This window comes from Canis aureus, chromosome 24 (assembly GCF_053574225.1).
Source record: "Canis aureus isolate CA01 chromosome 24, VMU_Caureus_v.1.0, whole genome shotgun sequence".
In the NCBI taxonomy this organism is placed as follows: Eukaryota; Metazoa; Chordata; class Mammalia; order Carnivora; family Canidae; genus Canis; species Canis aureus.
This window is the reverse complement of record NC_135634.1, coordinates 11,461,018-11,479,446: the sequence shown is the minus strand read 5'-3', so window position 1 is coordinate 11,479,446 and position 18,429 is coordinate 11,461,018. Positions and strand designations below refer to the sequence as shown.

The 18,429-nt window shown below is 40.1% G+C and overlaps 1 protein-coding gene across 9 annotated transcripts in view; it reads left to right on the top strand.

Moving 5' to 3' along the window:
* The window catches only part of MTUS2 (microtubule associated scaffold protein 2), a 593,760-nt gene that overhangs the window by 448,218 nt on the left and 127,113 nt on the right, over positions 1-18,429 (top strand). For all 9 annotated transcript variants that reach the window (XM_077868253.1, XM_077868251.1, XM_077868248.1 and 6 more), the window contains one exon: positions 2,472-2,683. In XM_077868253.1, coding sequence (XP_077724379.1) covers positions 2,472-2,683 — 212 coding nt within the window. The remainder of the gene's footprint in view (positions 1-2,471; positions 2,684-18,429) is intronic.

Genomic DNA, 18,429 nt, shown 5'->3' with positions numbered 1-18,429 from the left:
GGGTCTCCAGGATCGTGTCCTGGGCCAAAGGCAGGCGCTAAACTGCTGTGCCACCCAGGGATCCCTCTTTATCTTTTTTTAAAAGATTTTATTTATTTATTCATGAGAGCCACAGAGAGAGAGGCAGAGACATAGACAGAGGGAGAAGCAGGCTGCAGGGAGCCTGATGCGGACTTGATCCCAGGACACCAGGATCACAACCGGAACTGAAGGCAGATGGTCAATCACTCAGCCACCCAGGCGCCTCCACTGGAGTGTTTTATAAAATCTCCAGCCACACCAATAAAATGGAAAACAGTAATCATGAAAAAAAATCTACCTTAGGTCTTAGGCTGTGTCTTAGAGTTTAATGCAGGCAGCAGTAAAATCTCTCACATTTTGTTGATAATTATTTATCTTTTGTTATCAGTATTGAGAATATTGTGATTGAGTATGTATTAAAATTAATTTGCTTATGACATGCAAGTGAATTTTCTGGATTATTATGTATTCTACTGTCAAAGACCGTTTTAAAGAAGCATTAATTTCACATTCTCCTACTTCATTAAGCCATAATAGTTTGATATGTCATATGTGAGGTTGCTTTTTGCAATCTCTGATGATTTCTTAAGGAGATTTAATTAAAATTAACACGGTTACCACTAAATTAACAATCAGAAGTATTTAGATCAGTTAACCATCTCTTCCCCTTAAAAGTTGAGGCCACTTGTTTAGTAGAATAAGCCTGTTACCCTGCTATGTCTCAGTGTATTGGGTACTAAAGAGACCATTTTATGATTTGTTTTCTGTGTTACTCCCTGGTATTTTGGAGAGGGTAGGGGAGACAAAAGAATTTCTAAAATATTAAAGTTTATTTATGATTGTGTGCACAGTGTCCATGTCATGTTCTCTACTTGAGCAAAGGAGAGAATGTTCTTGGGGAATAGAGGTCCACTGTCCACCACTGAGGTTTTCTGTGGGTGCCAGGGTGCTCTGAGCCTCACACTGGAAGCACAGGGGTTCTGAAGAAGACTCTCACTCACCCCTGGGTCTTTGACAGTGATGCACTGCTTATCTGTGAGCTCTTCCTGGCTGCCTTGCCTTTATCCACCGCCCGCCTCCCCAAGCTTCAACCTAGTCATCATTCTTAAAGCCTCCCCACCCTGTCCGCAGCCTTAGGCAGAGTTTCTGGTTCCTTCCACTGTGGCCTCCCCACACCTACCATTTGCCTAGCAGGAGCCAGACCTCAGAGAGCTTGTGGGCTGTAGGATGGGATGAGTACTTTGTTTTTACTGCAATGGAGGACAACTGCATGGATGGATAGGTCCACGCAGGTTAGGAGCTGTTTTATATTCATAAAGATCATTCCAGCTGCTGTGCAGTGAAAGAGAAGAAGCAGGGCTTCCCATTAGAAGGTGGAGGTTATAGTGGCTTGGACTGGATCTTTAGCTCTGGAGGTGATATGAGTGGTCACACAGAGGGACAGTTTTGGAGAACACTGATCCTGTAGGAATTTCAAAGCCAGAAATCCAGGGCACCTGGGTGGCTCAGTTGGTTAAGTGTCTGCCTTCAGCTCAGGTCATGATCTCAGAGTCCTGGGATCGAGTCTCACATCTGGCTCCCTGCTCAGTGGGGAGTTTGCTTCTCCCTCTGTCTCTGCCTCCCTCTCTTTCTCTCTCTCATGAATAAATAAATAAAATCTTTAAAAATAAATAAAGCCAGAAATCCCTGGAGCAGAGGTCATGAGAGGTGTGACCTGACCCTGACTTTGAAGAGAGGGTCTGTAGAGCAACCCTAGTAAGGGAAGGAAGGGGCATCTGGACATTACTCCTGGATGCCCAGTTAAAAGGTTGCGAGGTTATAACTCTAACTTCAACCTGGATAGACTTATTTATTGCCCATTAAACATTTTCACAGAGTAATCCCCTTGAAGGAAAAAAAAAAAAAAACAGAAAAAAGCAAAAAACGTGCATCAAGTTCTCTAAGTAGACCTAGAAGAATTTCAGGGAGAGATGCCTGGGTGGCTCAGTGGTTGAGCATCTGCCTTCAGCTCAGGTTGTGATCCCAGGGTCCTGGGATTGAGTTCTGCATCAGGCTTCTCACAAGGAGCCTGCTTCTCCCTCTGTCTATGTCTCTGCATCTCTCTGTGTGTGTCTCATGAATAAGTAAATCTTGAAAAGAAAAAAAAAAAGAAAAGAAAAGAAAAGAAAAGAAAAGAAAAGAAAAAAGAAATGCAGGGAGCTGGAAGGAACATGGCAATTTTGTGTGTTCTTCTTTTGCTAAGCATGAAACTCTGCACTGAGAAACTGAGAACCATATACACAGAGCAGCCACATCAAGTCCCTGTCTGGTTTTCCTTTTTAATACCTAAGATGACAAACCATGAGCCATGTCTTCTTGGCCCCTGGCTCTTAATGAAATCTTTCTATCGCCAAAGAGCTGCTGTCACCTTTGTGGTGAATGTTCATGAGTGACTGTTGATTCTCTTACAGGATACCCCAAACAGAGGACTGCAACTCCCCGAAATGGATTTTCACCCAAGCCTGACCTGCAGGCCCGAGAAGCAGAACGGCAGCTGGTCCAGCGGCTGAAGGAGAGGTGCCAGCAGCAGGCCAGGCAGCTGGGCCTCATGCAGGGAGAGCTGCGGAGGGCCCTATGCGGCTTCCAAGCTCTCGCCGTGTCCACTCAGTATTTCTCCAGAAAGGTGAGGCCACGTTTGGTGACTACCAAGGGGCTTTTGGCTGCAGAAGAGGGTGGTGATGATGATAGGGGTGTGTGTGTGTATGTGTGTGTGTGTGAGTGTGTGTGTGTGTGTGTGTGTGTGTATGTGTATCTTAGGCTGAGTTTGAGGTTAGAGATTGATTTGATTTTCAGAAGGTCCTGCAAAGTCTCCAGCAGCAGCAGCAGCATTTAATGTGCTGGGAGTTTATACTTACATGTGAGAAAAATTAGTCTGGGAAGAATGATTTAGTACCCTTGATTTCAAAAGGGAAAGTTGTGTGAAAAAGAAAAGAAGAAAATATAAATGAACGTTTGGCAGGAGAGATCTCAGAAGAGAATAGAACGTGAGATTGTTTGCATTTTAGGGATTAATGGCCAAATTCTAAAATTTCTACACATTTCAAATGAAAGGAAGGTGGAGTCACAGTGCTGTGACACTTTGGCTGTTGGTGGGAAATTGAATGTGCCCGGTCTGGGGGCACCATGCCCAAGGAGTTGGGGCCACGCTCACAGTGTTCACAGAGCAGCGTGGGGTGGATGGCATCCTCTCTGCTCCCTTGATTTCTCTGAAAATGCAAAAAGAGGTGGTTTCATCTTAGCAAACAAGTTGTCTGGAGGCTCCTGGAGCCATCCAGACATGAAGTCTGGTATTAGCGGTGATGTAGCTAAGTTTCCCCATCTCTTGATGTGGAACAGAGGTTCATGGGAGCCTGGTGTCTGATTGAATGCATTTGTGTTTCAGCAAGAAGTAGCCAAGGCATGTTTGTGGGGGGAAATGAACATTTACCTTTGAGGTTTAAACATTACGAATCAGCATGTTAAAAACTCATAGGGCATTTTGAGTTTCATATATGGACCTTCTGGCAACTATAAATGGGAAGAAGTAAAGATATGTTTTTATGTAAGAAAACAAACTAACTCATTTAAAGAAGAAAAGCAGAAGAATGTTAAATAGCACCATGTCCCTGGTTTTGTTTTATCACCTGAACGTGAAAGCATGGAGGACTCTGGCTTTATATGACATCCTCCAGCCTTTCCCCTGCCCCCAGTACAGAAGCCTGAGCTGCCTTTTGTTGTTGTTGTTTTCTGTTTTGCTTAAAGCTTTCAGCAGAAAACCCCAGTTACCAATTTGTTGGTGTAATGAAAGACCAGAAGAATGGATTTCAGTTTCATCAATAGTTTTAGCCTCTTTCCCAACCAAAATATTAACAATGAATACCAACTTGAATTGTATACCTTCTTTTCTGGTCTAATACCATGGTTATCAACCTTGAACAGCTGAAGTAGCTCTACACCCACTCCTATAAGAATGAAAATCATACACATTTTTGAGGTGTCAAAGAGGCCTGACTTGCTGTGGTAAATATTGAGCAATTTTCTTTTCTTTTTTTTAAGATTTTATTTATTCATGGGAGACAAAGAAAGAGGCCGAGACATAGGCAGAGGGAGAAGCAGGGTTCCTCCTGGGAGCCTGATATGAAACTTGATCCCAGGACCCTGGGATCACGACCTGAGCCAAAAGCAGATGCTCAACCACTGAGCCCACCCAGGTGCTCCCAAGCAGTTTTCTTATAAGAGAAAGGTTTTTGTCCTTTGGCCTGATGTGTTTTTTTCACTGTCAAGTTTTTAATAAAGAGGAAAACAAGGTTGTTCATTGAGGTTCAATGATGGCATTTATGTTGTTACTCTGCCCTTCTGGAATTACCCTTCCCACGGATCATCCAGTGTCTTAACAAATCCTTTTTTAAAATTTTAATTTCACTACAGTTAACATACCGTGTTACATAAATTTCAGGTGTACAGTATAGTGATTCAGCTATCCTATGCATCACTTGGTGCTCATCATGTAACAAATCCTTGATAAAAGTTTCTATGCATAGACGTACCAACAGACATTGACATAACGTATTGGCAATATGTGCTGTTTCCAAGCTGGAACTCTTGGACTCCGTTTATGACATGATGGCAGAGAAGGGAGTTCCTGTGCCAAAGTTAAGGGTTGGTTCCCCATAGTTATATATTTCTATGCCCCCCAAATATTCCTCTTTGGAGCATGGACCAAGAGTTTTATTTCTCTGCAGCATGCACCTAGCTCTTAAATCAGAGACCAAAAAGGTCTAGCAGGTGATTTGAAGGCATCGCCTTCAGACCTCCCTACTACTTGAGTTGAACTCAGCATGACATTTTAGCAAGATGGATGGCAGACATGAATTTCATTTTCTTTTCAGTAAAACACAACCGGCAGCTCCAGACAGACCTCCCAAACGACCATGACATTTCACCTCCTACACAGTGTGTGCTTTTCTGTCTTTCTGAGCTCAACTCTCTCCAGATAAACCCCAGAACTAAAAATGGGCATGTTAAAAAAAAAAGTCTGTAATTGAACATACGTGGCTTCCACACAGGCTGCCATGTGTCCTATGTGGTTAAGATGGTTGATTTGAGAGTTTGCCAGTACTACCAGATTAGACCAGGAGGTGTGAGGTGGGGTGGAGGGCCTAGGAAATAGAGGCACAGCAAACCAGGAGACCTCCAATAGTGGAGCCCTCTATTATGAGGTCCTGTGATCCTCATGATTCAATGAGCACTGGTGTTCTATAGAGCTGATGAATTACTAGACTCTACCTCTAAAACTAATGATGGACTGCTGATTAATTGAATTCAAATTAAAAAAAAATAATTGGTCACCTTGGAAAAAAAAAATCTCATGATCCTGTATCATCCTCGTGGGAAGCCAAAGAATCATTTTTATGTGTGGTAATGTCCAAAGTGGATCATGCCAGCTATGAAGAGTGTGACCTCTACAGCCAGCCTGAAAAGGCAGTATCTCTTTTCTTTTCTAGTTAGAAGACTCTACCATGTATCTTGGAAGTCTACACTATGTATTGTTTCTATACTGTAGCAGATTTGTCTGCAAAGCATGGCATAGTAGAGAGGGCACAGGACCATCAAGGAGTCAGCCCCATCTTCACCTCCATCTATGTATGCAACCTTGGGCAAGTCACTGTCCCTCTCTGAGCCTCATCACATTACCAAAAGGAGTAAGATCCTTGCCCTTGCCCTGGCTCCACCAGCCCGAGTCCCCTCTGACCAGTCATCCTTGAGTCTCTATTTCCTTAATTTCAAAAAGGGTTAATAATAATAACACTTCACAAGGTTATTGTGAGAATGTAAATTAAAGAGTGAAGTTACTTCAAACAATTATTGAGTAAAACTTTCTTTTTGAGTACAAGGAAATCTGACAAAACCCTGCCCTCAGGTATTTACTCTCAAATGAGATGAATAAGACACAGATGAGACGAAGTTAAAACATTGTACAGACCATTCTTGTTTTGCTATATATGTACATGAAGAGTTTGGCCTGGGGTGTGTTTTAAGGATAGAAATAATTTTCTAGTCTATCCAGCTGCTGCTGCTATATTTTTTTTTTTTCTAGAATGTGCTGAGACCATTAAAGATATATTGGAAGTAAGTCTCAGTGTATGGGAAGTCACCAGAAAAAAGGAATTAAAAGCCTAGATAAGAATCTTCCATTCTGGCCCCATGCTTTCCAGCTCCTGGCAGAGTAGCTGTGAAAATTGTCAGCTGTGACACAGCCTGAGCTCAATGTCCAGGGATTCCAAGATGCCACATTTAGGTGCGAACATCAGCCTCACGCTTGCACTGATTCCAGGCAGCTCCACCCTTGTGGCAAGGCACAGTCCTCACCAAAGGCCAGAGACATCTGCTGAAATCTGTGGTGTGAGACCTCCGGGTGGTATAGTAATGAGCATGACTCTCAGATTCTGCACTTCTTCGGGTCAAGCTGAAGGATTTTTCTTTTCTTCTTGTTGCCTGGTTCCCAGGAATGCTACTCTGTAGCAGCCCCTGGTGGTCAATCTAGGAAACAATCCAGACAAGGGTTATGTATTAAGTGGTGGTGTCCCTTGCCTTGCATGAAGTTTTATACAAGTTACATCTGAGGGTGTATTCATTTTCATTTTATTTTTGTAAGATTGATTATGGTTATTCAATATTTTTCATATTGATTTGTGTCATTTTTATCTTTGGCTTTATAAATGTGATAGTAGATGATGGATTTTGTTTATTTCTTAGTAAATAGGTATAAAAGACTTGAAAACTAATGTCAAACATTTGTGTACTATATAAGCATAAGAAAAATTTATAATTCATCAGCCCCTCCTTTTCCCCCATTTATATATATATATATATCTTTTACTATTTGACCTTATATCTCACAGCAATTTTTTAAACAATTTTATTTATTTATTTATTTGAGAGAGAGAGAGAGAGAGATGATGATGAGAGAGAACATAAGTGGAGCCAGGGAGAGGGAGAAGCAGACTCCCCTCTTATCAGGGAGCCCAATTTGGTGCTTGTTCCCAGGACCCCAGGATCATTACCTGAGCTGAAGGCAGACACTTAACTGACTGACCACCCAGGTGCCCCTCACTTAATAATTTTAAATACAGAAGAGTAGAAAGAACAACATCCAAACACCCATCATCTACATTTAATACTTATTAACATTTTACTATGTTCACTTCATCTATGTTTTTGTTGTTAGTTAAGGGTATATATTTTAAAATATAGTTTATATATTTCAACTTCAACTTTTCAATTCATTTATGTTAGTAGATTTTTATCAATGCTGTCTCTACCCTATGAAAGTTTCTGTGGAGTATTCAAAAAAGTAAAAGGCAGAACTCCTTAAAACAGTATCACTCCTGTTTATTGACCATCTCCTATGTCCTACACACTTTAGATAAAATTATATATGTGTATGTGTATATAATAGTATATATCACAATATAGTAATATATATAATATACATAAGATACATAGGATGTCATTATATATAATATATATTTATAGTATTTGTATTATTGTAACCCTCACAACAACTCTACTTGGCATAAGTATTGTTTTCATATGATAGGTGAGGAAACTGAACCTAGGGAGATTATGTAGCCATTCTAAAGACAACACAATTAGAAAGAGATGGGGGCCATGATACAAAAACAAGTTAGTCCATATTCAACACCTGTGTTTTTCCACAAGATTATGTGCTCCCTCTCCCTCTGCCCTTCTAGCCTTCAAGGTGCTTTCAATGTAATTAAGGAGAAAAAAGCAAAACAGTTATCAAAAAAGTTAACACTGTACAGGATGTTAACAGGAAATGGTCTAAGGTAATATTTAACCTGTTGCCATAATAAAAGTAGTATGTGTGCAGGTGCAAGCCCAGTTATTATGAATGGGAGGACCACTGTGAATGGTCTAAGGAGACTTGGAGGAGCAATGGATGCAGGTGGGATTCTAGATGAGTAAAAATGAAGGAAGAGCATTGTTTATCAGGGAAAGGGACACTCAAAGTCTGTTATCTTCAAAGCGGCGTCTATCTTTAAGCTATCTTTTACCTATCTTTAAGCTCCTGCTATATTAATGATTTATGACTAGACACCTAGGCACTCAGGAATTGTTTATAAAATGCAGTGATTGCTTTGTAATGGATTGAAACCTCTTAATAGTGAAGATCACCCAGATTCATCTTCATGTTCCAGAGCACTTGGCTTTGTTGTTTGGTCAGAGTAGGGTGTGTGGTAAAGGGGAGGATAGAAAAGACAGGTGTAGAATCCCTTTGTAAAATAAATGCTCGCTGGCTTTATCCATTTATTACATTCATATTTTAAACTCAGGGATTTATCAGGATAAATGTCTGCCCCAGAGCTCCAAAAGCAGTAGAGAAGCCATTATATCCACCAGCCAAAGGATTTTTGTATTTCAGAGACTTTGCCATTGAGTGAAGCTCTCAGAGCTGATAAAAATTGAAAACAGTAAGCTCTTTGTTGCTCCTTAAATTCTAAAAAATGCCCATCTAAATATAGTGTTTTGTATCCCCCTCCCTGATAAACAATGCCCTGGGATTATTTTGTCTTCCCTTAATTTTACCTTGAATAACTAAAGTCTTAGAGAAAATGTGAGCACTTCTGATGATTCTTCAGCATATAACCTAGTGGGAAGTGCTACTGAAGTAGTAAATTGACCATTTGGTAATTACTCTTCTGGAAGAATGTTATATGTCACAAAAGTAAATGCGGCCACAGTACCTTGCTGGGACAACAGTGAGTGTTTGCTTTTACTTTTATGGTTCTAGCTTAAGGAAATTCTTTTTTTTTTTTATTTTTATTTATTTATTTATTTATTTTTAGCTTAAGGAAATTCTTAGCATATCCCCAAAATATCAAAATACTCCCAATATCAAAGGCTAGAAATCCCCCAACTATGCCAAGCAGCTCTCTGAAGTAGTAAGAACCCTTGGCATAGGGTGTCAATAATGGAAAGCATCATGGTAGGTAGAAAATAAAACTTAAAATTGTAAAGTCTTCTCAACTTTTATGGAAGATCTCCAGTACTGGTCCCTGATAAGAGCTAACTTCACTGATAATAATATAACTCTCATAATAAGGAAATAAGAATAGATATTTGACTCAGGTAGAAATTGCCCCTATGCAGCTCATGTCTTTTATACTTTGTCATAAATAGTTTCCTTTTTAAAATTAAATGAAAGCTCTTTGAATACAGATGGATGCCAAGGGAGAAGAAAGATGAGTTTCACTTGTTGCTTTTGAAAGGAAGCCCTCAGGCTTTCCCCAGTTCCTGGTTGGCAGTTGGTTAAACGTGTTCTGCAGTAAAAATGCATGACTTTAAAATATGCTGAGATGCAGAATTTAGTGTAGTTTTCCTACAGGCCAGGGAGGCAGCTGAGCAGAGTGAAAGTGGCACGTCGCAAGGCTATGCCACTCAACCTATCTAGACCCATGTCCTTTAACAAAAAACACAGTCAATCTGGAGATTTATTTTAAAGTAAATGAATTGCTGTAAACTCCCCTCCAAGCAAAAGCAAGTAGAAGGAATGGTAACTCTAAAGAAGAAATACTGGCTGGAGAGATGGGAGTTATAGTTGCCTCAGCTCCAAAACCTCTTTCATGTGAGAAAGGAGTTTCTTAACTTTTCTAGATCTCAGGGTTTTTTTTTTTTAAGATTTATTTATTTATTTTAGAGAGAGAAAGCATGAGCAGGGGTAGGGACAGAGGGAGAGAGAGAATATCAAGCAGACTCCCCACTGAGTGTGGAACCTGACTCTGGGCTCAATCCCAAGACCCTGACATCATGACCTGAGCCAAAACCAAGAGTCAGACCCTTAGCCAACCGAGCTACCCAGGTACTCCATCTAGACCTCAATTTTTCTACAAAATGGGATAACTAGAGGTCCAACTTTGCAGACCAGATTGGAGTGAAGTGGCTCTCATGCTCTGAAGTCCGTGATTTCATTTATTTCCTCTAACTCTGTGAGGTAATGCCATAATTTAAATACCAGAACATGCTCAGCCCTTCATAGGGTGGTGGAGTATGCCTGTGCATTGGGTGGCCCACTTGAAGTGTACCTGCTGCGTGATGATCACATTCTAGGAAATATGTTAAATTTTTCTCTTTGGGGAAATCATTTTTAAATAAAAAACGTCTGTAAACATTTAAAGCATGAGTTAATGTCTAAGGATAGCACTGTCTTCTGTAACTTCTCAAGGACAGGACAGGCCAGGGAGATGAGGAGAGAAAGTTGTCTAATGAGCCTACCATTTTGGCATCTGCTTCCTGAAAGGGGAAAGTGCCATGGTGGATTGTTCTATGTCTTTCTGCGTGGGACAAGAGTGGGGAGCATGGACTTGTGTAAGGTACCTGTTGTCTGGAGAGAGTTATGCGGAGAGCCTCCCTCCACGGCTCCCACCCCGCATCCTCCTCAACACATGTGCAGTCTGAATTATGCCTGGTTCCAAGGACACATCACTGTCTACCCTGGCTGTTCTGTTTAATGCAACACCTATTTGTTAAATGGAACATTTAAAAACTAAGTTTCAGGCCCTGCCTTCTAATTCCTGAGGAGAAACACTTGTTCAAATCATGATGTGCAGGAGGTCTTATGGTGCTAAGGGAGCTGCAAGAAGGAGCTATTCCTCCAGCCAGGGTTACCAGGGCCTTCAGAAAGGACAGATGCTTGTGAAGTGGCCTCCAATAGCAATAAGGTTTCAGCAGACAGAGGTGGAGGAATCCCATGCTGCAAGGGATACAGTCCTGGGCAAGCTCTGTGGACAGTTCTGTGGAAGGGGGGAGGGTCTTTTGCCTAAAGTTTGGAGTGTGAGACTGATGACAGCCAGGAATTAGGCAAAAGGGTTTGGGGACTTGAATAGCAAAGTAAAGAAAAGGGACTCTCTTTGAGGCAGTCAGGAGGCAAAGAGTAAGGTACTAAAGTGTTTGAATCTGAACTTTAGGAAGATATGGTAGCAGTATATGGGATGGATGGTAGAAAGAAAATTCCAGGGAGAGAAAACAATTAGGAGGCTCTGCTAGGCAAGAGGTGAGAAGGGGCAGAAGGAGGATCAGGGGTCTTGGTGGGAAGGAGAGGGTAGATAGAGGACCGAGGACCAAGGTGGTGAGATAATTGGGGAGCTTGTTGAGGTTTTAACTAGGACAAGATGCTCTAGAAGATGAGTGATAAAACCTCCCCACTCCAACCTGGACAACACCCAAGCAAAAATCATAAAACTATGAAATGTTAAGTGATAAGAACATAAGATGTATGTGTGTTTATAGCTCAGAAATGTTTAAAGGGGTCATGGGTTATCTTTTTAGGTATCTTTGGAACTGCACACTTTGTGTATCAGTGAACTCTTAAGGTCCAGGTCCAATGGACCTGTAGAAATGGACATTTTTCCTCCAAAATACATTTTTAACTCAAATATCACATGTCCCTTTGAGATTCAGAAAAACTAGTCTAGAATCCCACTCCTCATTTCCAGAACATCCTAGGTCTTTCCCATTGTCTCAGGAATTTCAGGTGGAGGAGCTTCTGTTTTTTTTAATATAGTTACTTATGGCTCAGAATTTCTGCTTCTCCTAAATTAATTCAATTTATGGGTTCCTACCATTCTGTCTGTGCTGATTATGTTTCCTGCAGCATCCCTCCACACCTAGTATAGCCCCCTCTTTGGTTGATTTTCAAGACTGCTTTCTGATGCTGGGGTTTTCCGAGGGAAGTAAACATGGGTTTAGATATCAGGAGAGAAAAAAGAAGCTCTAGAAAACTTGGGAGCCATTTATATAGAAGTGACATAGAAACGGATGAGAGTGACAAGAGAGTATATACAGAGGGACAAAGAAGGCAGCGCTCTGGTGGGGGCCAGAGGAAAAGAAAGAGAAGTGGTGGAAACAGGAGAATCCCACCTCACAGGCTTATGAGAGAGAAATTTCTGAAAGGGGAGAGTGATTTATAATACCAGGTACCAGACAGTCAATGAAAGTGATACAGAATGAGTTTGGCAGTTTTAGAGGAGTATCTGTAAACAGGTAAAGGCAACCAGAATGTTCCGGTTTCTCCACAATCAAATGGTTTAGCAGTTTGGTCGTTCTTCCTTCTACCTTGGAGTAGCCACTTTACCCTGTGAGAAGTGGCAATGGTGACATCTACAGGGCATTGTCTGAAAGTGAAAATCTGTGCCTAGAGAAAAGAGCACATGTCAAATACCACCTTAAATTCTAGGGAATCTAACAGAAAGCAAGTGCTACTCTCCTCCTGTTCATGTGAACTACATGTGAACTACAGACCTGCTTTATTCCACAAACTTAATTGAAACTAGGTTTGAACACAACCACTTTTATTTTTCATTTTATTCTTGACAATTGAATTACTGAGACAGCAAAAAAAAGATTTATGTTGTATACCGCAAGTAGTTTGCCTATGAGATAATTCACAAAAGCAATTACGTATCACAACCTAAGAGTCAAACACTTTTTATCTGTAGTTCAGTCCCTGAAGAGAGTGAAAGCCCATCACTTCTGCTCTACCAAGAACAAAAAGGGACACATTTAAAATTCAAAAGTATTGAGACTTTATTACATTACAGTGTTCTCTTGGAAACAAAGACTTATCATAAGTACTGTCTATGCTAACACAATAGACAGGAGGTAATATAACTGCTCAAAGGATGTCCCTAATTTTTGTTTCAATTTTAATTAATTATTATTATTATTATTATTATTATTATTATTATTATTTATTTTTGGAGAGAGAGAGAGAATAGGGGGAGGGCAGAGAGGGAGAGAAAGAATCTCAAGCAGGCTTCACACTCAGTGAGAGCCCAATGTGGGGCTCAATCTCAGGGTCCTGATATCATGACCTGAATTGAAATCAAGAGTCAGATGCTTAACTGACCAGGCCACCCAGGTGCTCCTTGTTTCAGTTTAAAAGAAACATAGAGACAGAATGTACATTTATGCTCTAAGCATAAAGAGGTCAAAGAAAAGGAGAGAGGGAGAAAGAACAATGCAATTAATAGAAAAGTTACTAGAAAAGATGGTAGATATTAATCCAAGTCTATTAGTAATCACATTAAATGTAAGTGGTTTAAACATGCCAATTAAAAGAGATAGTGGGGCACCTGGTTGGCTCAGTCAGTTAAGTGTCCAACTCTTAATTTCAGCTCAGGTCATGATCTCAGGGTCATGAAATTGAGCCCCTCATAGCACTCTGTGCTGGTATGGTGCTGGTATGGTATGATTGAGATTCTCTCTTCCTCTCCCTCTGCCTCTCCTGACCCCTCTTGTGCTCTCTCTCCCTCTCTCTCTCAAAAGTGTGTGTGTGTGTGTGTGTGTGTGTGTGTGAGAGAGAGAGAGAGAGAGAGAGAGAGAAAATGATGTTTATAAACTTAATTAAATGTCCACAAGAAACCTAATTTATTTTTATTGTTTTTTTGTTTGTTTGTTTGTGGATTTAATGGCAGGGGAGCTAAGATAGGGTGTGATGCTTGCTGTTTCTGCTTTTCCAGTGGTGAGGGGGCCCTCTGTAGGTATGTTGAGGTAGGTGGGCCATGGAGTGCAGAGTTGGGGTAATCAGGAGAGCTAGTAGAACAGAAGGACTTTCAGGGGGCCCAAGACACAAGGGACTGCTGGGCAGCATGGTGGCTCCTTCCAGTAGGTGACCAGGAATGTCAAGTGGCACTGAGGCTGGTATGAAAGCACCTGACCCCTTCCCCCTACTTCTGAGGAGCTTTCCCATAGCCAGCAGGAGTTGGGAGGGGGAGCCACTGGCCCACTGATGTCACCCACTTACAAGAAACCTAATTTACTTATAAAGACCCAGATTATAGGTAAAGGAATAGAGAAAGATATACGATGCTAACACTAATCAAAAGAAATAGGAAATATCTCTATTAATTTGAGATGGAGACTTCAGAACAAGGAAGTTTATTGGAGATAAAGAGGGGCACTACATAATGATAAAGGGGTTGATTCTTAAAAGACGAAATGAAAAGCTTTAATGTAGTTGTTGGTATTTTAGGCTGTCTTTGTTTGGGTCCAGTGGCTTTAACATTTAGGTAATGTTCAGTTGTTGCAGTCCTGTTCTGTAAAGCCTCCAGGATTTAGCGGGGGGAAAAGAATTGTAAACATCAAATGTGTCCTGCTATAGACACTGCCATGCCCTTTATATTTCTTACATATAATTCATTTAATTCTCATATTAATCTTTTGATGCAGGTGTTTTGATGCCCACTTTATTGATAACTCAGGTTGCTTTGATCACATAATATTTTTTTTGTTATTTCATTCTTGAAATATTTAACAAGCACTTGGTAAGTCTCAGAATAATAAAGTGGATGACACAGGGTTTTCCCTCAAGAAAATCCCAGTCAGATACCCCATGGTATAGTTGCAGAGCACTTCATTTCATCTTTTTAGCAGGAAGACAGGCAGGAGAGACTAAGAGAGTATCCCCATTTTCCAGGTAGAGAAACAGAGAAAGAGAAGTTATTTCTGGCCTAAGGTCTGTTGGCTAGCAAAAGTAGAATTAAGTTCTCCTGCTCCATGCAGGTGTCCTGATTCCAATTCCAGTGCTCCATCCACTATTTTAACCATGCTACTTTATTGACAAAAACATCACAAAACGGGACAGTTCTTCCAAATACCACTGGGGTGTTAACACATACCCTTTGCTCAGGCAGTGGTGAGAACTTTTCTGCTTTGATTTTCCTTATCCCTGTATGTCTAGCAATGCCAACAGAACAAAATCTCAGTGCAAAATATCATCTTGATTTCATGCTGCGTTGTCACACTTCTGACAGTCAATAGACAACAGTGTTTGGTGGCTGCAGTGATAAGGCCTGCTTTATTCAACAATTTGGCACTATGGATGAAGGAGCATTAGTACCTTACTGGTTTCTTATTGCCCTAAATTAAGTAGCTATGCTGGGATTAACTATGAAGTTGGCCAGAGGGTCAGTACTCTGCTCCGCTCCTAGAGACAAATACCTATTCATGGAAGACATTCCACCATGCCCAGGGCAAGCCATGAAATAGACTCAGGTGGCTGTTAAGTGAGATCCACAAGATGCTAGATTTGCCCTCCAAAAGTAAAGGCCTGAGCAATTTTTCAGACTTGAGGTGTTCATAATTATTTTCTTCTATGGTCAGAATTTTTTTCTTCTTCAGATCTTTATTTATACTTTTAACAATGAACAGCCCTTAGAATGACCACTGCTTATATGAAAGCCCTATGCAAAAACTAAGCAGGTGATCCAAAGGATCCAAACTTGAGTTCTGGTTCCAGGCAAGATGGAGAAAGCGCACTCCACCCTGTCTCTCCCACTACATGCAACTGTACAACCTAAGCAGAATGCATGGAGTAGTCATTTGAGAACTTTGAGGCAGATTGGCAAAAAGACCAGAATTTGAAGTACCACAGAACTGGTTATGAGTTTACAAGTTTTCCTCTCTGGTACTCCCTGGCCTACATTAAGGGCAGCTTGAAACCTATAAGTAGACCTGGACATAAACAGAGGGGGTCCATGAGAAAGTGAGAAACAAAATCCTAGCACTCAGAGAGAGCTAAGTAAATCTTCTTCTTTTTTCTTCATTTTCTCTTACCCTCAACCTATGTATGTATGGCCTATGGTCATGACTGACAGTGCTGGTGGCAGGAGCCCACCGAAGCCAGACCCTGAGGGAGCGGACTTTTCCTCTCTGCTTGGAGGAGCTATATTCCAAGAGACTGAGGCAAACCCCATTGCTTTTATTCCCTCTTTATGGATCTGTCATTTAGCCACAGATAGGAGAACAGTGTGAGAATAACACAGCAGAGTGGAATAGCTAAAGTCCCAGCTTTTTAGCTGGAGGATGAAAAGGGGCAGCACCAGGGAACTAGGAAGAATTGTAGGCATTGGAAAGAGGAAGGAACTTGAGAAAATGACCGTTTAACATTGGTTTATAAAATCCTGGGCTCACTGATGAGCTATATATGTGTGAATCTCACCCTAACAGCATATATAGACTTTGAAAATTGGATTCCAAGATAGGCTACCACCAATGTTCCATACTGGCCACTGTTTGTGCACATGTGAGGCAGATCCTAATAGCATTTCAAAGGCTTTGAAGACTAAACTAATACTAGAAGCACAACCTATACAAGGCTGGATGGAAGTAGAAGCCTCAACTGTAGTTGTTCAGTTGCCTGCCACCAAGGCTCCATAGGATTCAAACAGGATCCAGAGTCATAAATTATAATATTCAAAGTGCCTGGGACACCCAGGACACACATCTAAAATTAATCAGCATATAAAAACCAGGAAAATGTCAACTTATATGAGAAAAAGCAGTAAATAGGCTGTAGAGTCAGGATGACACAAATATTAGATTTATTTGACAAAGACATTAAATTCAACCATTTTTAGAGCCAGGCACTCATAAAATGGATGGAAAGACAGAAAGTCTTGTCAAAGAAGTAGAAGATATAAAGAAGAATCAAATGGAAATTTTAGAACTGAAAAATACAGTAACAAAAATAAGAAACTCATTGATAGAGAAGACAGAGGAAAGAGCCAGTGAAAATGAGCATAAACAATAGAAATCATCTAGTATGAATAATGGAAAATAGATATTAAAAAATGGACTCAAGGACCTGTGAGATAAAGGCCTAATATTACTGTCATAGGAGTCCCAGAAGAAGAAACAGTGTATATGCAGAAAAAATATTTGAAGAAATAATGGCCCAAAACTTCTCAAATTGGTGAAAGACATAAACCTACAGATTCAAAAAGCTCAGCAAACCTCAAACATGTTCTAAGAAATCCATGCCCAGACATACCATAATCAAACTGCTGAAAACTAAAGACAAAGAAAAAAATACTAAATCAGCCAGAGAAAAATTCACATTACCTGGAAAGAACAACAATTCAGATGGCTGCAGACTTGTCATCATAAACCATGGAGGCCAGAAGACAGTGGAACACTTTCAGAATTCTGGAAGAAACAGCCATCTGAGCCAGCGAGACTCTTCTTTAGAAATAAAAGCGAAAGACAGTCTCAGATGAAGGAAAACTAAAAGAATCCTTTGTCTTTAGGCACAATCTAAAAGAATTGTTTAAAGAAGTTCTCCAGATAGATGGAAAATGACACCCATCCAAGTTCCAGAAGGAATTAAAGCAATAGAAATGAGGAGCAACAGAAATAATAAATAGCTAGGTATATAATGAACTACACTTTTCCTATTGAGTTCTTTAAAATACAGTAAAAGCTGGAAGCCAAAATTGTAACATCATCTAGTTCTTGACATATGTATATGTGATTCACGAGATTACTACACAGAGAAGATTGGGTAGAGGGAGCTATGTGGCAGTAAGGTTTCTTCATTCCACTCATAGTAGTAAAATATTGATTTTAATCTGTCTTGAGAAGTTAAATTTGTGTATTGTAGTTCTCAAATCAACAACTAAAAATTATGCAAAGATACATGGTAAAAAATGCAATAAACAAATTAAATTAAAATGGAGTACAAAAAAAAATGTTCAAGTAACCCTAAAGAAGGCAGGAAGGTAGAAAAAGAAGAACAAAACCAGAAGGTATAAATAAAAACAATAAAATGATAGCTCTAAATTTAAACATACCAATAATTACATTAAATATAATGTAATGATTTCAACAAACTATGGCCCATGGGCCAAATCAATTTTTGTAAATAAGGTTTTCTTGGAACATGGCCACACTCATTCCTTTCTATACTCCCTATTGCTGCTTTCTCATTTCCACAGCAGAGCTGAGTAGTGCAATAGACTGTATAGGCCACAAAGTCCAAAATATTTATTATCTGGATTTTTATAAGTAAGCTTGCTGACCTTGGGTCTAAACACACCAATTAAAAGATCAAGATTATCAGAGTACATATGGAAACATGAAGCCCTTATGTATTGTCAGTAAGAAACTCACTTAAAATATAGATATATATAGGTTAAAAGTAAAAGGATATAACAAGGAACCACAGATCAAAAGTAAACTGGAGTGGCTGAACTGATATCAGACACTGATATCAAGTAGACTATAGAGCCGAGAAAATTGCCAGGGATGAAAGGCATATTACATAATGATAAAATCATCAACTCACCAAGAAGACATAACAATCCTAAATGTGTGTGCACCTAACCATAGACCTTTAAAATACATCAAGCAAAAACTGGGCAAACTGAAAGGAAAAAAAAGAGAAAACTAAAATTGTGCTTGGAGATTTTAACATCCCTCTCTTGGTGATAAACAGAAGCAGTAGAGAGAAAATTAGGAAGGATATGGAAGAACTGAATAACACCACCAACCAACAGAAACTTAATTGAAGTTTGTAGAATACTCCACTCA